General features: G+C 37.7%; 1 protein-coding gene across 2 annotated transcripts in view; it reads left to right on the forward strand.

Annotated features, from left to right (window-relative positions):
- Tif-IA (RNA polymerase I-specific transcription initiation factor RRN3 homolog Tif-IA) overlaps window positions 1-21,246 on the forward strand; it is a 164,954-nt gene that overhangs the window by 52,664 nt on the left and 91,044 nt on the right. For both annotated transcript variants that reach the window (XM_067137780.2, XM_067137781.2), the window contains exon 4: window positions 6,342-6,471. In XM_067137780.2, the coding sequence (XP_066993881.2) occupies window positions 6,342-6,471 (130 nt within the window). The remainder of the gene's footprint in view (window positions 1-6,341; window positions 6,472-21,246) is intronic.

Genomic DNA, 21,246 nt, shown 5'->3' on the forward strand with positions numbered 1-21,246 from the left:
CAGTCTAAAGGTAACAATAAACTGCTGTTAAAATATTTAATAACACATGAACCCACACTTCAATATCATGTTCAAAATGATTGTTCAGCTCAGCTCAGCTCAGAAAAGTTTCTTGTGAAGGAAGTGGTAAAAGCAGTTCTTTTCCTTAGTTAGGCACAGTCTTGCACAGTGATGCATTCCATGTGGGTTTATCCATTCTTGCAGTAACGACAGCGCCTCTTTTCACAATATTGTGGGAAGTGCTCTTAACGATCATAGCGAACATCTTCATCGACTTGAGTCCTTGGGCATCCTGTTGCTGGTACTATCGGTGAATGATTCACTGAATGCTGCTTGCCTTTTGCCATCAATTTCTCAGCAATGTTCCATCGAAACACTTTCAACGAATCATTCTTTATGTTTTCTTTCCTACAATCACGTCTATACATAAGCCAGGCATTACACACACACATATCTATGATTTGAGCGAATATAGCAAGGTACCACCTATGAGTTCGTAATGCAGTCCGGTACAATGCTATCAACATATCTGCAAGATCTACCCCTCCCATAAAGGCACTGTACTTAAGCACTATATTGGGGCAAGGCAAATTGATCTTTGCACGAGGTTCTACACATTGTTGCTGCATCGTCTTGACCTGACCAGAGCCTGCTTTCTTGGTCACAAGTTTCTTCTTCTCGTGTCGTTTAATTGTTCCCAAAGGTTCAACCTCACAGAAGGTACTTGCAAGGCAAACACTTTTGTTGTCTTGCCATTTCACGACGCACACTTTGTTGGTATTACATGATTTCATATCTTAGCTGCCTCTGGCCTGTTTTGCGAGCTTCTGGTCCTCAATCAGTGGACATCCCCTCAAACAATTGCCTCTTATTGTGCCCATTGACAAAATACCATGTTTCTCACGAAGTAAAATCAACAGCTCAAGTGACGAAAAGAAGTTGTCGAAGAAAACAAAGGAACAAGCTTTTTTTCTGTATAGAGCTGCATAAAGCCACAACCACTGTCCCACCAAGACCAACGCGTTTCTCAGCATCGCTGAACTCATGCTGACGGAATGTGTCCTCACCCCCATACAGTAAGATGTCATAAATCATACCAGTAATTCCTACTCGTACAAAAATCTTGAAGGCCACGGCCGCTTCTTTCCAATTCCTAGGCCTTTCCTTTCCCATCGTCGCCATAAGACCTATCTATGTCGGTGCGACGTACAGCCACTAGCAAAAAAATCTTGAACTCCCATTTATAAGGTTTGCTTTTTATGTACTGACATCTGCTCCCTGCTAGAGTTCCCTTGTAAGGGGCCATCATTTCGTCAATGCTATACTCTTTCCTTCTTCTTCCACAGCCAAAAAGTTTTTTCTCACAATATCTACTAAGGGACGGATTTTAAAGTATCTGTCACAATCTTGAGCTTGAAGAGTGTTGTCAACAAAGTGCATATATCTACGGATCAACTGATACTTCTTTAAGGGCATTACAGAGGCAATCTTCCCAAAGCGACGAGCTTCAGACCAATAATCAGTGTATGCAAGCATCTGTACCACGCTCATTGCAATCGATATTCCAATAAAATTTTGAATGTCTTTTCTGGTAACATGAATGGCATTATTTCTCAGACTGGAGCTGTATAGAATGGTTTGTTCTACTATAAGGTCCCAAATGTCGTCAGAGAAAAAATCGGAAAAATATTGAAGAGGTTTACGAACATTGATGTTTCTTGGCGGAGTTGTGTTCGTGGAACCATTGACAATGTCAATGTCTGTGACTAAGCACTTAAATGGTTCTTTTTTCCAGCTAAATTCAGAAGAGCATACTTTTTTCTTGACGACCTTTGCATTTCCAGGTCAACAGCACACTCACCTTCTTCCATTACTTCAAATTCAATATTTGTTTGCAAATTATCTCTTGGAATAGAAATCAGATTACTAGACCCACTGTATATTTCATCGCAGCCTTTGAATACGAGCGATTCTTCATCATCTGAGCTGCTTGAACCTGAATCGTACGGGAGAACAAGAGCCATAATACGGCTTGCATGACTTTTACACGCTGAAACTACTTCCCTTCGTTCCTTCAGTCCATTCTTCAAAACCGTTGATGAAGAATTGGCCTTATAATAGTTTGCCATCATTCTATCTGTAAGTGTGCAGAATTTCTGAAAGAAAGAAAGAGATTTTAGCACACTACATGACAAAAACCTCAATATGTATCATATAGCTTGCACAAAGAACGTATAAACTTCTCAGTAATAGCAAACTAGAAATAAGCTACTGCACATTAAGTGAAATAATGAAGAAACATGAATTCCCTCTTTAAAGATATAATAATAAAAACCTAAAATGTGGTAACTTAGTTATGTGAACATATGAATACATAGATATCAATATTACAAATGTCTACTGTCTTGGCAATGTATCCAATTGGATACGTTTGAATAAAACATTATATGTCTACTGTCTTCGCAGTGTATCCAATTGGATACATTTGAATTTCTTCCTGCATCACAAAAACTACTAATACTAATTTCATTTTAATCATTTACCTACCTTCTTAATATTATTATCCACGCTGTCTTCAATATAATCACAATAATATCTTCACCAATAATGTAATATTGACTTGGAAACAGCAACAATACCTACATGAGTTGACTAGTCAGCGCCATCTTGTAAACTAATGTTTATCACTTTCCCGCTTATTACAAAGTAGTTGCTATGTGTTTCAAAGAAATTTGTAATAGTCATGTAATAACATAGGATAGTCAAAGAATAAATAATACCAGTTTTACAACGTAAAACGAGTGAAAGAGTTTTGTGTATCCATATGGATACGGTGCTAAGTTAAGGGTTAAGGTAATCAACTCTATTATCCTTCTTTCTCGCGAACATACATTTTTAACAAGGTTTTCTCCTCATAATATTTTCTATTTCACTTCTCCTTTTCTCGTTTCAGACACATTTTAATAATCCTACCAAACTCAACTTCAACTACGGTTATTTTATCAAGATTTCCCCGATAAATCACATATAAGAAAATCCTGTATTCTTCAATTTATTTTCAAGATCGACAAAATGTACACGCCTCCAACATGAAGAACCTTATCGCTGTTTTTAATTCGCCACTTGAAAACTGACTTGTTGTGTTTTTAACCAACATGAATGAACTTTATCTCATCATCTTTATCATATGTTTTAATTTTCGAGCCATTTTATCATATCTTTTAGCTTATGTATCATCTTAACATCAATGTATTTTAATTGTCTTGCCATTTTACCAATTTTAGCTGAAGATGTTCCATATCGGAACGAAACATGTACTAGAGGTTATATGGATTATATTATGTAATTAATAAGTCTATTATATAGAAATTGTTAAGTATTGGAAGGTGGGAACTTACTCTTAACTTAACCTTAGTTGTGTTGAGCCAATACGGATTAAACATGAGATTTATAAGCTGTAGCTACACATTAACGTGTGAAGCATTTATTCGTGATAATGGGTAATTAGAGAAACCAATCTTCAGGCTTCAAGCTGAACGTAATCGTCTTCGCTGAACAGCATGGAAATAGAGCTGTGGAAAGAAATTTTTCAGGAATACAATTACTGGTATTAAAGAATTCTTCATGTATTGGTCGCATCCTACTATTTTTTTGAAAAATTTGTTATAAAAACTGCAATGATTATGCAGTGAAATATGGAATGTGTACTTAGATAGAACAGTGTTCTTTCTGTCTGGTAATTCTGGCTTCTTTTCTTTCTATCGTTAAGCATCCTGACACCAGTATCAGTACCTCACTTCACTGTTTTAAACAATCCATTTTCATCTCCAGCCACTGTTTAAGTCAAAAGGTGATGAAATAGTAGTCTTTTACTCTTCACTGATAGACTTTGTGGAACCAAAACGTGAGAAGTCTTTGTATGAAACATGTACCTCTGAGATCATCCAGAATCTTTTTCACATTCTAAACTGAAATCCTAGCTTTGAATTTTACAATACACTGCCAACACCTCCTCCATATATATTACTGATTTTTTTTAAACATTTGTTCAGAATTCCTTTTCTTAATGAAGAATTAATGGGTGAGCAGCATTACATATTGAAAATTCATATATTGCTTTTCCCTATTCAAAACTCAATAAGGACTCGCTACTACTTGCCTGAACTTACTAAAAGACGGTCAATTGATACTTTGTTGGTATTATAATGTATCATATGTTTAATGTATGGTACAGACATGGTTCTGCAAGTAGCTCAGTACTGGAGCAACATAATGTAATTCAGTTTTACTGTTAGATTTATATTATACTGTATATCATTTACTGTTGTATGAAATATGTTCCTTTGTATGCTTCCATATTGCAGTGTTCTGTTATGAATAAAGAAAGAACATATTTTCTAAAAGAATATGATTTTATGAAGAATGTTCAAACTTATACATGTCAAAAACACTTGGAACATGGACAGTCCAATACTTGTATGTAATAGTTCAATAGATTTCTGTTTAAATACTAATCTGGGCCATAACGGGCTTGCCCTTGAGACACAAATAGCAAACAGTACCGTATAATCTCGAATACCATCTGCCACTGAATAAGACCCGCACTCTTATTTTGAAAGAACAAAATTTAAGAAAAAAAGTGAAGTCAAAATTGTTTACAATCTTTACAACACACATCAAATGATTAGAAAATACAAATAAAAGTAAACAAACATTTCCAGAACGATATCCAACGAGTTCATTCATCATCATCATCATCAGTACCAACTTTGGAACTTTCATCACCATTACCTTCTCACAAAATGTCGTCATCGCTGCCATCCATAGCATTAGAAATGCTACATTTTCTGAAGCTCTTCCGTATGAGGTCTCCATTGATACGATTCCATGCCATCAAAATCCACGAATACAGCAGCTGAACTTCCGGGTGTTGAATGCGACCAGTTGGCGTCATTGTGTGATTATCAGCCACCATCCATTCTGTATAGAGCTGTTTCAAGGCTGCTGTAAATGGACAGTTCACGCAGACATCCAGCGGCTGTAGCATAGACGTCATCCCGCCCGGAATGACTGCTAGGTCAGTTTTCCCATCCTTGATATGTTTCTTCACAGCGTCTGTTGCGTGGCCGCAGTAACTGTCAAGAACAAGCAAGCTCTTTTGTCCCAATAATGCACCAGGGTGACGTTGCCAGACACACTTTACCCAGTCTTCCACAAGTGAACTGTCCATCCAGCCGGAGTTCTGAGATCTGACGATAACACCAGCGAGTCGATTTTTAGGAAGCGTTTTTCGCTCAAGAACAATACATGGCGGCAATTTGGTTCCGTCAGTGAGAATACACAATATTACCGTACACCGTTGTTTTTCATTACCACCTGTTCTAATGGTAACACTTTTTGCACCTTTAACATTCACAGTCCTGTCCATTGGCATTTCAAAGTAGACTGGCATCTGATCTGCATTGCCAATTTGGTAAAGCAAATATGCATTTTCCTTTCCGCAACCGAATTATGTGATGCTGAAATGACAATAACTTCTCATCAGACTTTCTCATCGTAGGCACCAGGAAGACGCTGTGAAGTTGAGGTATGCCTTTGTACGCTCAAACCATTTCTTTTATAAAAATTACAAACCCATCCTCAGCTTGCCTTAAACCCTTCCATTGAAAGTTCGTTTGCGATCTCTAATGCCTTTAGCTGACACATTTCGGTTGACACACCATATCCCAATTCCTGCCTTTCTGTCACATATTTATAAAGTTTTTTTTTCAATTTCTGGAAACTGTACACTCAGTCCACGAGAAGCTTTATGATCACCACTACATGTTAATAGCACATTTTTCTTCTTTCTGCAATCATGAATACACGACTCGTCAGTATCGTATTTTCTACCGATGGCACGAATTCTAATAATTTCGGCTTCCCGAACTACTTTCAGTTTCTCACTCGCAGTAAAAGATCGCAAACGTTTTGTGGAATTCGTGTTGATACTCCCAAGAACGTGCGTGAGACTGATGCCAAGCGCGGAAGTAGTGTATTCTGAGAGCGGAGAGAGCATTGTTGCCAAGCTGCACCGGCAGTGATGCCCAATTTTCGTGCATTCGGAATGATAAATTTCCCAAAATTTTAAATAAGACCCGCACCCAATTTTGGAAGCGATATTTTCGAAAAAACAGTGCGGGTGGTATTAGAGATTATACGGTATTTTACATTTTCAGCCTATTATAGGAAATTTTGTTGATGCTTCTAGTTGGTTTGAATACCATAGAGAAATATGCAGAATTTTTTTCTCTCTTTCCAGTTGAACTTTTTAACTTCACATTTTATTTTTATTTTTCCAGAGATTGAAATGGGCTCACAGGTCCCATTCCTGTTCTGTGGAATATGAGGCGTTTCTTATTGATTTGCTGTCAACTCACAATTATTATACAAAGAAGGTTCTTGAAGGACTAGTTAATATATTTCTTTCAGGTAAGTGAAATTGTATATCAATGAAGTGATTAGGTAGAACAAGCTAAATTCACTTTTCAATAGAACTGTCATTTATGAATGATATCAGTAAAATTAAGTTGAATAAAATGAATGAGGAGGATTACATTCACAGATGAACCATTGTTTGTCTATCATGTCATTGTCATTTATTTTCATTCTTAATTGACCTTATGGTGTTGCCTTGTGAAGTTTTCATCCTATTATGATTTGGCAACATTTCCTTGACCAACTTGGTAACATTAGAATGCATTGCCATGTTTGTTGATATCCAATTTGACATTGCTCTGTTCTACAGACTATAGTAAACTGTACCCAGAAAAGTGCCTGTCACAAATTCTACTTGATGCCTGCAGACCATAAAAGTTGTAGAGAAAAAAAGTCACACACTTTAACTCTTTGTGCAGGATACAGGATAGTGGATGAAACGAAACATTTGTAATATGATTAGCAGAGATGCCAACTATTACGATTCAATCGTAATAATTACGAATTACCCATCATAATTACGCCTTTACGAATCACACACCACAAATTACGATTTTTTGTTGATTTTTAAATCTAAGTGTATGAAGTGTTCAAAAGGACACACAAGGCGGCGTGAATTCTCGGAATATTATCTTCAGATTTCTCAGAAATAATTTATCCCCCTTTCCTGTCGTTCGTTTAAGAATATTTCGAGTTTTCACGTGCTGAACGCAGTGTGTGCTTCCAGTACCGAAGATTTAGGCACCTGTGAAGTGGCATATCTTGCGGAGTTGTTGTCCTTGTTCGTCACATGATCAGACTTCCATGCAAGCAAGGTTCTTAAACACTACCGTTGCCTACGAGATATATCTCGTAGCAACGACACTAGTAAAGGTTGGGCCCAACGCGAGACGAGCTGCTATTGGTTAACGAAATGACGTCACAGTAGGAGCAAAGCAGCCAAGTCCAGAGCGCACAAATCAGTAGGAATCTCCTAATACCAGCAAACATTACAGTCTCTCAGAACTAATTGCAGACCAGACATAAAGATTACTGCTTTTGTACGAGTGAAAAAGAGTATAACATAGTTTTTCATTATTTCTCGTACGAATAAGGTATAAATGTCATGTAACGGTGCATTGACCAACGCTTGAAATTTATTAACATTTCCAAGTTCCTCTATTTAGTTTGAGGAAGGTTACGTGCTCTCAAATCTGTTAACACAAATATTTAGAAATATGAAATGTTTGTAATATTAAATTTTGACAGCAAAACTTCCGTAATGGAACTACCGTATGTTAACATACGATATACTGACTTACTTCCACAGGTATTGAGTTTAGAGCTTAACACACATTATAATAGCAGCAGAAGTAAGTTCATATTCGAAACCATGCATAGATATTCCTACTTTTTAAAATTAAAGAATAAGAAAGAATAGGAAAAACAATTAGAACACAGTCCTACCCGTGAGATCAGATGTCATGAAGTGGTTGCTTTTGAAGATGAAATCCACTGTCGTGCCTTTCGCCGATGAGCTGCTATGGATTTTTCAGTTCTTGCCCGAATGTTCATTTGTCGTATGCGTATAAATGTTCTCGTTTTAACATACATTTTTACTATTTCTTGTGGTACAGCGAGGATTTTAGTGTTAATTATTTGACACACTTTGCGTATAATATAAGGTATGCGTCACAGTTCAGCGCCGGCCCCGTGGTGTAGGAGTAGCGTTCTTGCCTCTCGCCCAGGGGGCCCCGGGTTTGATTCCCGGCCAGTTCAGGGATTTTTCTCTCCACCTGAGGACTGGTTCGAGGTCCACTCAGCCTACGTGATTAGAATTGAGGAGCCCAGTATAACGGCCGAGAGGATGCGTCGTGCTAACCACACGACCCCTCGTAATCTGCAGGCCTTCGGGCTGAGCAGCAGTCGCTGGGCAGGCCAAGGCCCTTTCAAGGGCGTTACGTGCCGTGGATTTTTTGGTTACAGTTCAACACCTCCATGAGTGTCCGTCAAAATTAACTTAAATTCCTTTATTTGGTTTACCCTTCTTCCGATGGAACGAGTAGACCTCCCCGAGATAACCTCTATTCATCCCACAAGGGCTGTACGAGAAGAAATGGAAAGCATTTCCCCGGTGGGATTTCCCATTGACCTGTCATATTTTCTTCCACGGAAGGCGAGGTATCGAAATCCCTCTGCTGAACAATCAGGTGTCGCTGTAGATTGCGGCACGGTTTTCTATCGCAATGATACTATGAACACAGAAATTTCACTCCAGCTACTAATTCACTATTCACGCAACTAACGAAAAGAAATTAAGTGCACCTCACTGCACGAAACACAGCAACTTAACAGAGATTTCACAGAAACGAACTACGAGACGCACACACACACACTACGCAAAATACAGTAGGCCACTATATAAACCAACAGCAATATACGGAAAGAAATTACGTATAGATATTACGTAGAAATCCTGTCTTTATAAGACAGACAGCTATAAACGATATAAGATACACGTGCGGTTGTATGCTACACAGTCACGGTGCTCCTGTGATGACGTCACGAGCAGGACGAGGGAAAACTAACATCTACTGCGCAACCAATCTGGGCCACCCGTGCATGCAAGTATGAGAGTTCTTTTGTCTTTGTTTTGGCGGTATAGTGGTGAGAAACTCCGTTTAATTGTGAATACTGTTTGCGTGACTGTTGAAGAAGTATTTATTGCGATTTTATTTGCCAAATTTACATATATTTCTCTTCTAGGATATATGCTAATCGTGTGTTACGAAATGCGAAAGGTTTGAAATAATGAAGGGATTTCTTGTGCAGGAAAATACGTGTGATTACGTTACCGTGACAAGTGACGCTAGTAATAAATATAGTTGAAAATTTTGGGAGCTAAACTCGGAAGAATGACCCAGTTTAATGCGCTCCTCAAAATCTCATTCACACGTGTTTTGTAGTGTGTGGAGCCGCGATGTTTCGGATGTGCATGATGAAAATGAACAAGACTGAATTTCGTGCTAATATGAACTCCGAACTGTTAAGTGCTCTATTAATGCAGAGAATGCACATGATATGAAAAGAAAAAGCATGTTACCAGTGTACGTTTACCAAACAGTAACTACAAGATTTAAATGATATGTAAGTTAGTAAGATCACGAAAAAAAAAAAATCTACGACCGCCCTCCCCCCCCCCGTGCCCTAACGGCTGCATTACGAATTACCTTTTTTGAAAGTTGGCATCTCTGGATTAGTAATGAAAGGTGAAGCTTATATAACATCAAAGTTATTTACATATATGTAAAGAACACTGTATATAGACAAAGATTTGCCAGAGCTGATGTGTATATTGACAGAATTTTCGAAAATGACAAATTAACCAGAACTAATTACACATATTTGTTTCCATCCATTCTTAAAGTTATTTTCTTTAAACAGAAACTTGTTAGCTAAAGCATTTTTTAAATTATTCAGCAAGCTTGTGCACCAATTGACAAGGTCTAATCAGTTCCAAAAGGGATGTTGCTGACAGAACATGTAGTCTTTTTTCTGAAGCTTAATTTTGTACAGAAGTGGCACATTTAAGTATTGATAAACTTGACCATATTTGGTTTTGTTCAATCCGTATTGACGGAATCATTTAATGGAATCCTGTGAAACAGTGCTATGAATAGGTCTTCCTTGTCAGTACAATTACATACACACATACAGTGAACCCTTGTTAGTGCATTCCTTATTAACAAGTTTTCCCGCTTAGCACGTCGTGAATTCTTAAGTCCCGATTCTCATCGTATTAAATTTATATAAACATACCTCACTTATCGCTATTACCCCTTGGTACGATCAAATTTTTCCTAGCTCTGAAAATGTTATTTGTCATCCTTTGTGGAAGGAACGTGATTTCCAACTCATGTAGGAGCCCTTGCCGCAGTTGCATGATAATGGGAAAAGACCTTGAATTCTTGAACTTCACAGGAGAAATTGAACCTTTGGGGAGCAAGCCATTAGCCTTAGAAATGCTAAGTTTTTCTTGCCGGTTAGCAGTGAAACTGCAGAATAACACAATGAGCCTGTTTGTGCTTGTAATTCGCATTCCATTCAGAAGTTAGAAATGTATTTCGTGTTTAGTTGTATAGTGGAGGGTAGCGACTCGCGCCTTAGTAATGAAAGGTGAAGCTTATATAACATCAAAGTTATTTACATGTATGTAAAGAACAAAGTTTTGACTTGATCTCTCGAATTGGTCTTGGTCGGTCAAAGATTTGTTCAGTTCAAAATGGCGGCCAAAGCCATTCTGTTGCAGTCGCACATGGCCGTGTATAATTCCTTCTCTAAGTTTGTGACCAGAAAAGTAATGTTTAATAACTCACTGCTCCAAAATAAAAGGCTTCTACTAACATTTGTTTTAGAACAAGTGTGATCTGCAGTAATACTTTGATATTTTTATGGGACCCCTTCAAATGTTTTCATATTTGTTGTTTGGTGTTTTTAACACTTCTCACTCCATTATTATTTTATAAGCCCCACCGGAATAAGTTTTCATATTTGTTCTCTCGTGTTTTTCACACCTTTTAATACTCTCTTCTCATAGAGTTTTCACTGTAGCCGCGAATATAAGACATAAAAACCCATTATGTTGGAAAAAATTGTATCTAGTGTTTTCATAACCCTGTTGGATAGTTTTTATTCATGTATTCAGTAGTATGTTTTCTTACTTAACACGTTCTTTTTCCTTGTCCCATGCAGAAACGTCATAATGAGGTTTTACTATATGTATATAACTTACTTATTACATATTACATCGAACATGTTTCGAAAACTGATCCGTTCTCTTCCTCAGCGATCTTCAAAACAGTTCCAAAATCCTTGATCCTAAAACATACTGTTTACACTAAAATAAGCACTCACACTAAAAACTTCCACAGTATATCAACAGTTCCCCTTTTTTATAGTCTAAAACCTGTCCTATTCTTCCAGGAGAACAATTCATGTTATCTTCCGTAAAATCCTGTGTACCGGTACTCAATTGATGAATAAAAGGGTCTCACAGAGTGAAACATGTTCTAATATTATGTATTTATATCTTACTGAGTATTGAATGGTGGAAATATAAAAGAATCCAATTGAAGGAATAATTATTTTATATTGGTACTCTAAAAAATAATCTGCTAAAATGTTGACGTACTGTACATGTTGTTATAAAGCTAATGTTTCAACCATTGACACTAAAATCCAGTAAAAAATCATATTTTCTCTACTCTGAAAAAGAAACTAAAATATGTCTATAGTCTGTGACAGTGCGGAACCATTCTTCCTCTTGTTTTTATATGTTGAATTTGTTCATTTTAAGAGAGCCATTCTTCAAATAGATCTGAAATCTAAAATGAATACATGTAACTAATAGTGGACTAATTGTGTTTTAAAATGCCGATGATAACAGTTTCTGTCACTGACATACTTAAAGAATATAAGAATGAAGGATTTATAATTTCCTGTGTCATTCTTATGTGCAAATATTGTGATCATCAGTTAGATTATTGCAGGAAAGATACTTTAGACAAACATTATAAACTAGAGAATCATTCAAAGGGCCGAGAAACTTTGTGTCTTGAAGTTAGTATTCCTAGTGTGGCCACTTAGAAAGAAACTTTATCAAATGCTAGTCATGTGAATGATTCAAAAGAAGAGTTTATTTTGGACACAACTACTGCATACGTGAAAGCTAACATACCAGTAGAGAAACTAGACAATCCTGCTACTGTATCCGTACTTGGCTTAATATGTTCGTGGAAGTGGAGATTTACCATCAGCAAACCAGATCTGGCAGAAATACATCCTCATGATCGGTGAAAGAAGAGTGAAAAAGCAAAGACATTTTTCTGCTATGTGTTGAAACAACTTTGTCTATCAGTACCATCAGCTGAAATGAACACCCGTCTGGCTGCCTGTGAAGTTCTAGATTCTGCCAACAGCAGAAAATTGCACCAATGCTACATTAGAATCTTTGAATTCCTATGAAATTGAACAGGAGTGTGTAGTGGCAGTAGTTACGGATCTGCACGCTACATGACAAAATGTGTAACTACTCTTCAAGGACTGACTGAAAAAGTAGGTCATGTCCAGTGCTGGGCTCATATTTGGCATATTTGAAAACGAGCTGGCTGAATTGAACATATGTATGGTAAAGAAAAAGAATACCATTTTAAATACGCGATAAAGCATCTACACTGTATTTCTAAAAGAAAAACATGAAAACCGGAACGAGGATAAAATTCTACCTTTCCCAATGCCTGTGTGTACAAGATGGAATGTATATGGCCACACATGTCAAAGATCTGGTAGCATTTTTCAAAAGACTGCAAGATTCAAATTCTGGAGGTCAAATTTTTCCAACAAGCACTTCAACAGTACTAATTATAAAATTACAAGCAGTGTATATTTCTGTTGTTCTGTTATGGACTTGCTTAATTTCTTGGAGGTCCTATGCACCCAGCAATTCATGTACTCGCTAGGAAGCTAGATGACCTTGAGGTAAAGCTCAAGCTATTAGGCAATGATGGAGTATTCAACAAGATGATCCTCCAGAATTTGAAATAGATGAATATAATGGTTCAGTCCAAGCTTACGGATGTTGCCCAGTCAATGCTAGTAAAAATCAGGACTTTAAGGACCATGGATCCAACCAGGAAGGCTGTAGAAGCCATTGGGTCATTGTTTGATCCTCAGCATGCACCTAAAAATGCATCTCCTACAGAACTGCTCCAGTTTAAGAAGAATGCCCCATTATTTTTTAAGAGGATGGAGTCTCAAACCATTTTTAGAGGCTCACAGCATTTACCTGACTGTCATCAAGAACCAACTGCGCCAAGATGATGATGTGAATGTTCCAGTGATCCTCATTAGATTAAGGCTCGCACACTGAGGCGGTGCAACTGCTGCATTAAAATGTGTGTGGTATCCATGTTCAAATATGGATTCTGTTTTCAAAATACAGTCTCATAGTAAGTGATAGGAAGTGATAATTGACAGCTGCAAATGCTGAGACACAGGCCATGATCTACTTTCAATTATTTCACTGCAGTATTTGGATAAAACTGAGAAAAGTAGCTTGTATTCATTTAAAATATGTTTCGAGATGCTGCATGAAGGTGAATGTAAAACAAAAAAGTTACTTCCTTATAAGTGTTTTCTCATTCTTCCATAGCCACATTTAATGGTTTCTCTGAAAACCGTGAAAGTAATTAGTGGGACATGAAGCAAATAACATTATTCTTCTTCTTCTTTCTTTGTTATGCCTGTTTACAGAGCGTGTTAGAACTTGTTAGTTTGATGATGGTTTTCCTTTCTTCTCCTCCCAGAATCTCTTCATGAGCTCGCTATGCTGTTTCTTGCCTTCTTCCACCCATTGCTTCCCTGTGGTTCTTTTAGCCTTTTCCGTGAACGTGTGTTTTGCAACCAGATTCTCAAAAGCCTTGCGATCCCTGATGATATCTTCTGTGATATTCATTTCTTTCAAGTCCTGTTTTATTTCCTCTAAAGCTTATTTTGACCTTCTTTGATTTAATTATACCAAGCAGTTTTTTTTTTCATATCTAGTGTCGTCCATTCTACAGATGTGGCCATAGAATTTCAATCGTCTCCTGCATGCAGTATCGGTGAACTTGTCGATTGCTTTGTACCAATCTACAGTTTTCCTATTGATCCATATACCATTTACATGAACGGGGCCATATATTTTCCTAAGAATTTTTTGTTCTTGTTTTTCAATTTCATCAATTTTAGAGTGGCCTCCTAGGGATGTGGTTTCTGAGGCATACAAGGCTTCCGGAAGAATAACAGTCTTGTAATGCCGAAGTTTTCCATTTTGTGATATCACTCTTATTGTAGTGGTTCCATGTTATTCGGTATGCTTTCAGGAGTTTGGTGGCTCTTTCTAAATTAGATTTCGTGCCCAATCCGGATGGTACAATGATTTCTCCTAGATATTTGAAGAAAGGGACCTGTGTGATTTCCATAATTTGTCTGTAGTGGGGATCTTTGAATATTCTGGTGTCCATTAACCATGATACGAGTCTTCTCATACGATATTTGGAGGCCTGACTTTGATGCTATCTCATGTAACTTCTCTATGGCATACCAGTCTTGGTAAAAATAGCTAGATCATCAGCAAAAGCTAGGCACTTCACGTTAATTCTTTGTCCCCGAGTACCAATGTTTATACCTTCGATTTCTTTTCCCCATTCCCTGATGACTTTGTCTAACACTAAGGTAAAAAGGATTGGGGAGAGGCCATCTCCTTGTCGAACTTCTGTATGCACTTCAAAAGGCTCTGATAATTCACCTAGAAACTTCACTTGAGATGTTGTGTCCGTGAGAGTCTGGTGGATTAATTCTTCTTGTCCACACTGAGCTCTGCTAGGATGTCCACAACAGTTTGTCTGTCGATAGATTCATACAAATGTGGTGGTACTGCGGCGTGTCCTTAATATCACCTTCAGACTCCAAATTTGCTGAGAACACGATCTACCTTTACTGAAGCCTGCTTGGTATTCACCAATCAAATGATCTGTTTGTTGTTCTACTCATTTAATAGCACTTTAGATAGAACCTTGTTTATAACTGGTAAAAGGGATATGCCACTGTAGTTGTTGGGTCCTCTCAATCACCTTTCTTATGTAACGGATGGATAATGGCATTCTTCCAGTCCTTCGGAATCATCATGGTCTCCCATATTTCGGTTAAGTGTGTATGAATTCTTCTGATGAGGTCATCTCCTATTTTCAACATCTCTGCAGTTATGTCATCGTTCCCAGGGGTTTTATTATTTTTGAGCGATTGGATTATCTCTTTTATTTCTTGAGTTGTTGGGGGCTGTGAATCTGGGTTTGGTGGAGGTTTTTCAAACTGCAGTCTTTCAATTGGTAGATCGCAGTTTAGTAGATTTTGAAAATAGCCAGTATCTTGCTGTTCTCTTTACTGTTTGTCTCTAGTGATCCATTAGGTTGACGAAAACTTAATGTTAGTGGTTTGTACCCTGATAAGTCCTCATGAAATGTCTTGTAGAAACTCCGAATGTTGTTTTTCTGGAAATCCTGTTCTATCTCTGCAAGTCTGTTTTTCTCGTATGTATGTTTGTCACGGTGGATTGTTTCCGAGGTCAGTTTTTGAGTCTTAAAGAAATTCTGCCATCTGTAGACTGTTCGGTGTCCATTCCAATGATTCCATGCTTTGATTCTGTCATTGATAGCTTCATCACAGGTTGTGTTCTACCATCTGTGTTTACGTTTCCTGGGTGGCTGTCCGAATTTCATTGCTGATGACTGTAACGTGTTGCGAATGTCTGGCCACACCCTAGGATCTTGGTCGTGTATGTCACGTACGAAAACGTCAGCGTTCTTCCTCAGACAGTCCAGATCCATTCTTGGAAGTCGGTTGCCTTTTGGTCTGGATCTGTTTGGTTGGAACCTAACCTTGATTTGCGTAATGTAGGATGCAATAGTTACGTAGAAATGAAAAGGTTAGCACAGGATAGGGTGGCATGGAGAGCTTCATCAAACCAGTCTATGGACTGATGACTCAAACACAAACGGTACATCATATCGACGAAGGATTGTACCATAAGACGCAGTATTTAGCGGCCTAAATGACTGGTCCTATGATATTTTCTCGCATCTCATCTATTCATGGGTCAGATTGAGTTAGAAACATTGAATAGGTTGAAATTTGTGTAAGATTATTTTACATTGCATTACATTTCGGCAAGTTATGTGACATAGCATTTAGGTCACATATGGGTACTGGGTGGGCCAATGTTCGTGTAGAGTTTGATGATTCTATCTTTCCTGTAAGTGATTGAAAGTATGAATTATGCAGGTAAAAAGTCCAAATTTACTTAAAGTCGAGAAAAAGACGAATATAACGTATAAGGGATGCAGATACGACAAAAAGTCATATGACCAAGGTTGAAGATCACTCCAAATTCAACGGAGATTGTGCCATCCGTTATGTGTTAGGACTTCCCGTTTATCCCACGAAATACCTCAAAATGAAGATCTGCACCATCATTAAAATTGACGCCATATTTCGATATTCCTCAGGGATAAAAAGTGAAAAATTTAATGACCTTGGAAGTTTTCCGTTGGTTACAGGCTAAACCTTATAATTTTGCCAAATTTCAATATTCCTGCTCGTCTGGCAGATTATGCCGCAATCTGTTTTTTGGGTGACGGGAGTAAAAATTAGGTCTTTCAAGAGAATACACAAAAAAAATGCAGATGGTCATTATTACCCCTGAAACGGGTAGCTGTACGAAAATTTCAGCAAAATAGTCAATATACAGGCACACACAGTCGTTACAATTTTATTTATATAGATAGACAAGGAATCTGCTCCACGTACAATACGTTCTGGGCTATGTCCGCTGGACTTAACCTGCAAAACGTACCGTTCATGATATCTCGCTTATTAATCCTCCTGTCGAAAAATTCACGTGAGGAAAAAGTTTTAGGAATGGATTTCCATTAAGGATTGTAGATTTCCTTTAATTTTGGATGTTTATATTTTGAGGGAGTGCAATGTCATGGTTCCGGTTTTGGATAAACCCCCAGTAAATTTAGGTATTCAGAAATAATATTGGCCCTAAAACCTACTCAAGGACAGGTGGATTCTAAATAGCAAGTTTGGTAGAAGTATATTCAGTAGTTTTCAAGTCATAAGAACTCATACATTCAAACAGACTCCAAAATAAGAAATATGCAGATGGTCATTATTACACCTGAAACGGATAACTGTACGGAAATTCTGCCAAAATAGTCAATGTACAGACAGACGGTCGTTACGATTATATTTATATAGATGACATAAGCATGGGCACGTTCGTAAGTGCAAACCTTCATTTCAAGATTTACTGCTCTTAAACGGTACATCATACCAACAAACGGTTTGCACCCTCAGACGACCCTTTTATAGCTCTACATGTTTGGTCTTATAACATTTTCTCGTATCTCCCATATTTATGGATTCGATTGAGTTACGATATTTGAATGGGGTGAAATTTGGGTACATTTTTAAGATTGTACATTGTTTCTCACATACTTATGTGGAAGGTAGAGTCATGAAATTTGCTTCGCATATAGCCACTGGTCGTGTCAATGTGCGTGCCAAATTCTATGACTCTATCTTTCCTATAAGTGTGTCTATCTAAGTAACATACGTGTAAAAAGAACAAAATTTACGAAGAATCGAAATATACAGCCAAATATACCCTATAAGGGGGAGAGAGAGAGAGAGAGACAAAATGTCACAGAACCAAATTGTAGATCACTCGAAATTGAACGGATATTGTGCCATCCATTTTGTGATAGGACTTACCGTTTAGCCACAAAATACCTCGAAACGAAGGTCTGCACTTTCATTAAGTTGCCTCCATATTTCGATATTCATCGGTGTAGAAAGTGAAAAATTTTAAGACCTTGGAAGTTTTCCGTACGTTACCGGCTGAAACTTATAATTTTGCTTAATTTCAATTTTCCAGCTCCTGTGGCAGATTGTGAGGCGAGGGGGGGATTAAAATTTAGGACTTTCAGGTAATTATAAGTAAAAATATGCAGATGGTCATTATTACCCCTTAAATGGAAAACTGTACAAAAATTTCGCCAAGATAGTGAATGCACAGACACACGGTTGTTACGATATGATTTATGTAGATAGATACGGAATCTGCTCCACATGTAACACCTTTTGGGCTATGTCCATTGGACTTAGCCTGAGAAACTGACCATATATGATATCTCCCTTATTAATCCTCATGTTGAAAAATGCACATAAGAAAAAAATTAGAATTGGATTTCCATCAAGTTTGGTCGATTTCCAGTCAGGTTTGTCTTGTACTTTATATATTGTGGGTGAGTAAAATCACCATTTCGTTTCCCGATAAAACCCCAGTCCATTCTGGGAATCTGAAATGGTATTGACCTTAAAACCTACCCTTGGACAGGTGGATGCTAAATATAAAGTTTGGTTCAAATATCTTCAGTAGTTTTCAAGTTATTAGAAATATGCATTACACGCACCTGCTCTTGCGTTAAGTCCTGTGGGTCTTGTACCGAAAAACGGTCTGTTAATGATATCTCCCTTATTAATCCTGGTATCAAAATGATGCACATGAGAAAGAATGTTTAGGTATTAATTTCCGTTAAGGCAGGTAGATTTCCATTAAGTTTGGTTGTGTACATTTTGAGGGAGTCCAAAATCACGGTTTTGGTTTGGCATAAACTCCCAATCATTTCAGGGATTTAGAAACAATATTTGCCCTAAAACCTACCCAAGGACACGTGGATTCTAAATATGAAGTTTGGTGGAAATATATCCAGTAGTTTTCAAGTCATAGAAAGACAGACAGACACCAAAGAAACCTACCTTGGACAGGTGGATGCTAAATATAAAGTTAGGTTCAACTATCTTCAGTAGTTTTCAAGTTGTAAGAAATACGCTTTACACGCACCCGCTGTTGCGCTATGTCCGGTGGGACTTGTGCCAAAAAACGGTCCGTTAATATTATCTCCCTTATTAATCCTGTTATCAAAATGATGCACATGAGAAAAAAGGTTTAGAAATTAATTTCATTAAGGCAGGTAGATTTCCATTAAGTTTGGTTGTGTATATTTTGAGGGAGTGCAAAAATCACGGTTTCGGCTTCGCATAAATCCCAAGTTAGTTCAGGGATTTAGAAACAGTATTTGCGCTAAAACCTACCCAAGGACAGGTAAATTCTAAATATGAAGTTTGGTGGAAAAATATCCAGTAGTTTACAAGTTATAGAAGGACAGACAAAGAGACAAAGCGACAGACAGCAAAGCCAAAAAATATGCAGATGGTCATTATTACATCTGAAATGGATAACTGTACGAAAATTTTGGCAGAATAGACAATGTACAGACACACGGTCATTACGATTTTATTTATACAGATAAAGTATTGGAAATTACCAATTTTGTGACGCATTTGCAGAAATTAAAAAATTAGTTAGTAAACATGTGATTTATTTTTTTCCAAATTTTTTTGTTAGAAATTCAGGTGTGTGGATCTTATTCGGTGGCGGGTGGTTTTCAGGATTATGTGGCACTTTTACAATTTGTGGAGATGCCAAACAAAACATACTTTGCATTAATAAAAAATGGAGACAATGAGCGTATGAAATGAAACAGTATCATAATAAAACTCATTACCTCCACACCTTGTAGATATCCATACAGGTGGCAAGCTTACCTGTTATTTATTTTAATTTTTATCGTCTTGGAACTTCTGCCACTATCTGGACAACCTAAACAATGTAGTCTCTTTTATGTCAATTTTGGCTGTTTGGGTAAGTCCTGTTATGAAAAATACAGAGAACAAGCATGAAATACGCTTAAACAGCCACAGTTATTCCAAGTTATTCAAAGGATGTTTCTAGTCACTGCAGATTATATTTGGAAATGCAGCCCGTAACATATGCTAGCTACCGAGCTCGAGAGCTGCAGTCGCTTAATTCCGGCCAGTATCCAGTATTCAGGAGATAGTGGTTTGGAACCCCACTGTCTGCAGCCCTGAAGATGGTTTTCCGTGGTTTCCCATTTTCACACCAGGTAAATGCTGGGGCTGTACCTTAACTAAGGCCACGGACGCTTCCTTCCAATACCTGGGCCTTTCCTGTCCCATCGTCGCCATAAGACATCTGTGTCGGTGCGACTTAAAACAAATAGTAAAAAAAATATATATATGCTAGCAATCAGCTGGTGGGTTGGCACGCTTTCTGTAGCACGGCTTTATTCAAAATGAGTGGCTTCTGCTACACGTGCAGTACACCCACTGGTAATAACCGGGATCTAACCGAGCTCAATAGCTGCAGTCGCTTAAGTGCGGCCAGTATCCATTAATCGGGAGATAGTGGGTTCAAACCCCACTCTCGGCAGCCCTGAAGATAGTTTTCCATGGTTTACCATTTTCATACCAGGCAAATTCTGGGGCTGTACCTTAATTAAGGCCACGGCCGCTTCCTTTTCATTCCTAGACCTTTCCTATCCCATCGTCGCCATAAGACATATCTGTGTCGGTGCGACGGAAAGCCCCCCCCAAAAAACTGAGATCACCTTCAAAAATCATTTGCGAATAGATTCTCACTGTTTGGACTCTCTAGTTAGGAATGAAACTTTTTGTTAAAGTTTCAAAAAGACGAGGCCTCAAATTGTCTTGATGTCGGTAAAGATGACGTCATTTGGGATGACAACACGCTGGTAGCAGGGAAGTTGGTGGCACAAGACTACAATAATTCACATGAAAACTGTGATTAAGTTTACTGTGTGGTAGGCCTACTGCTCAACCGACAGAGAAAAATGACTGACCATTAAGTTCTTTTGTATTAATATTGCATATTACAATAAATAAAACTGTATGTTCAACCCTTATCTCTTCTCTGTACGGGGTCGAGTACGAAGTGAGATTAATCTTCGTTGCAAATTTTTACGACTAGATGCCCCTCCGGATGTTATCTTCATCAGAAGAGTTAACGAGATGAAATTAATAACTTGGTATAGCATTAAAATTAAGTGATCATTTACTTTATTTTTTATTTCTAATGAGTTAACAACTGCTGTCAGCCACATTATTTACACTTTTATAATGAAAACATATTCTTCTCTTTCATTGTGAATTTTCTTTACGGAATAACTGTCAATGGGTGTTACTAAACAATACTGAAGATGATCGATCACATTCATTATAATTGCTGGAGAGCATAAATATCGA

Source organism: Anabrus simplex, chromosome 1 (assembly GCF_040414725.1).
Source record: "Anabrus simplex isolate iqAnaSimp1 chromosome 1, ASM4041472v1, whole genome shotgun sequence".
Taxonomy (NCBI): Eukaryota; Metazoa; Arthropoda; class Insecta; order Orthoptera; family Tettigoniidae; genus Anabrus; species Anabrus simplex.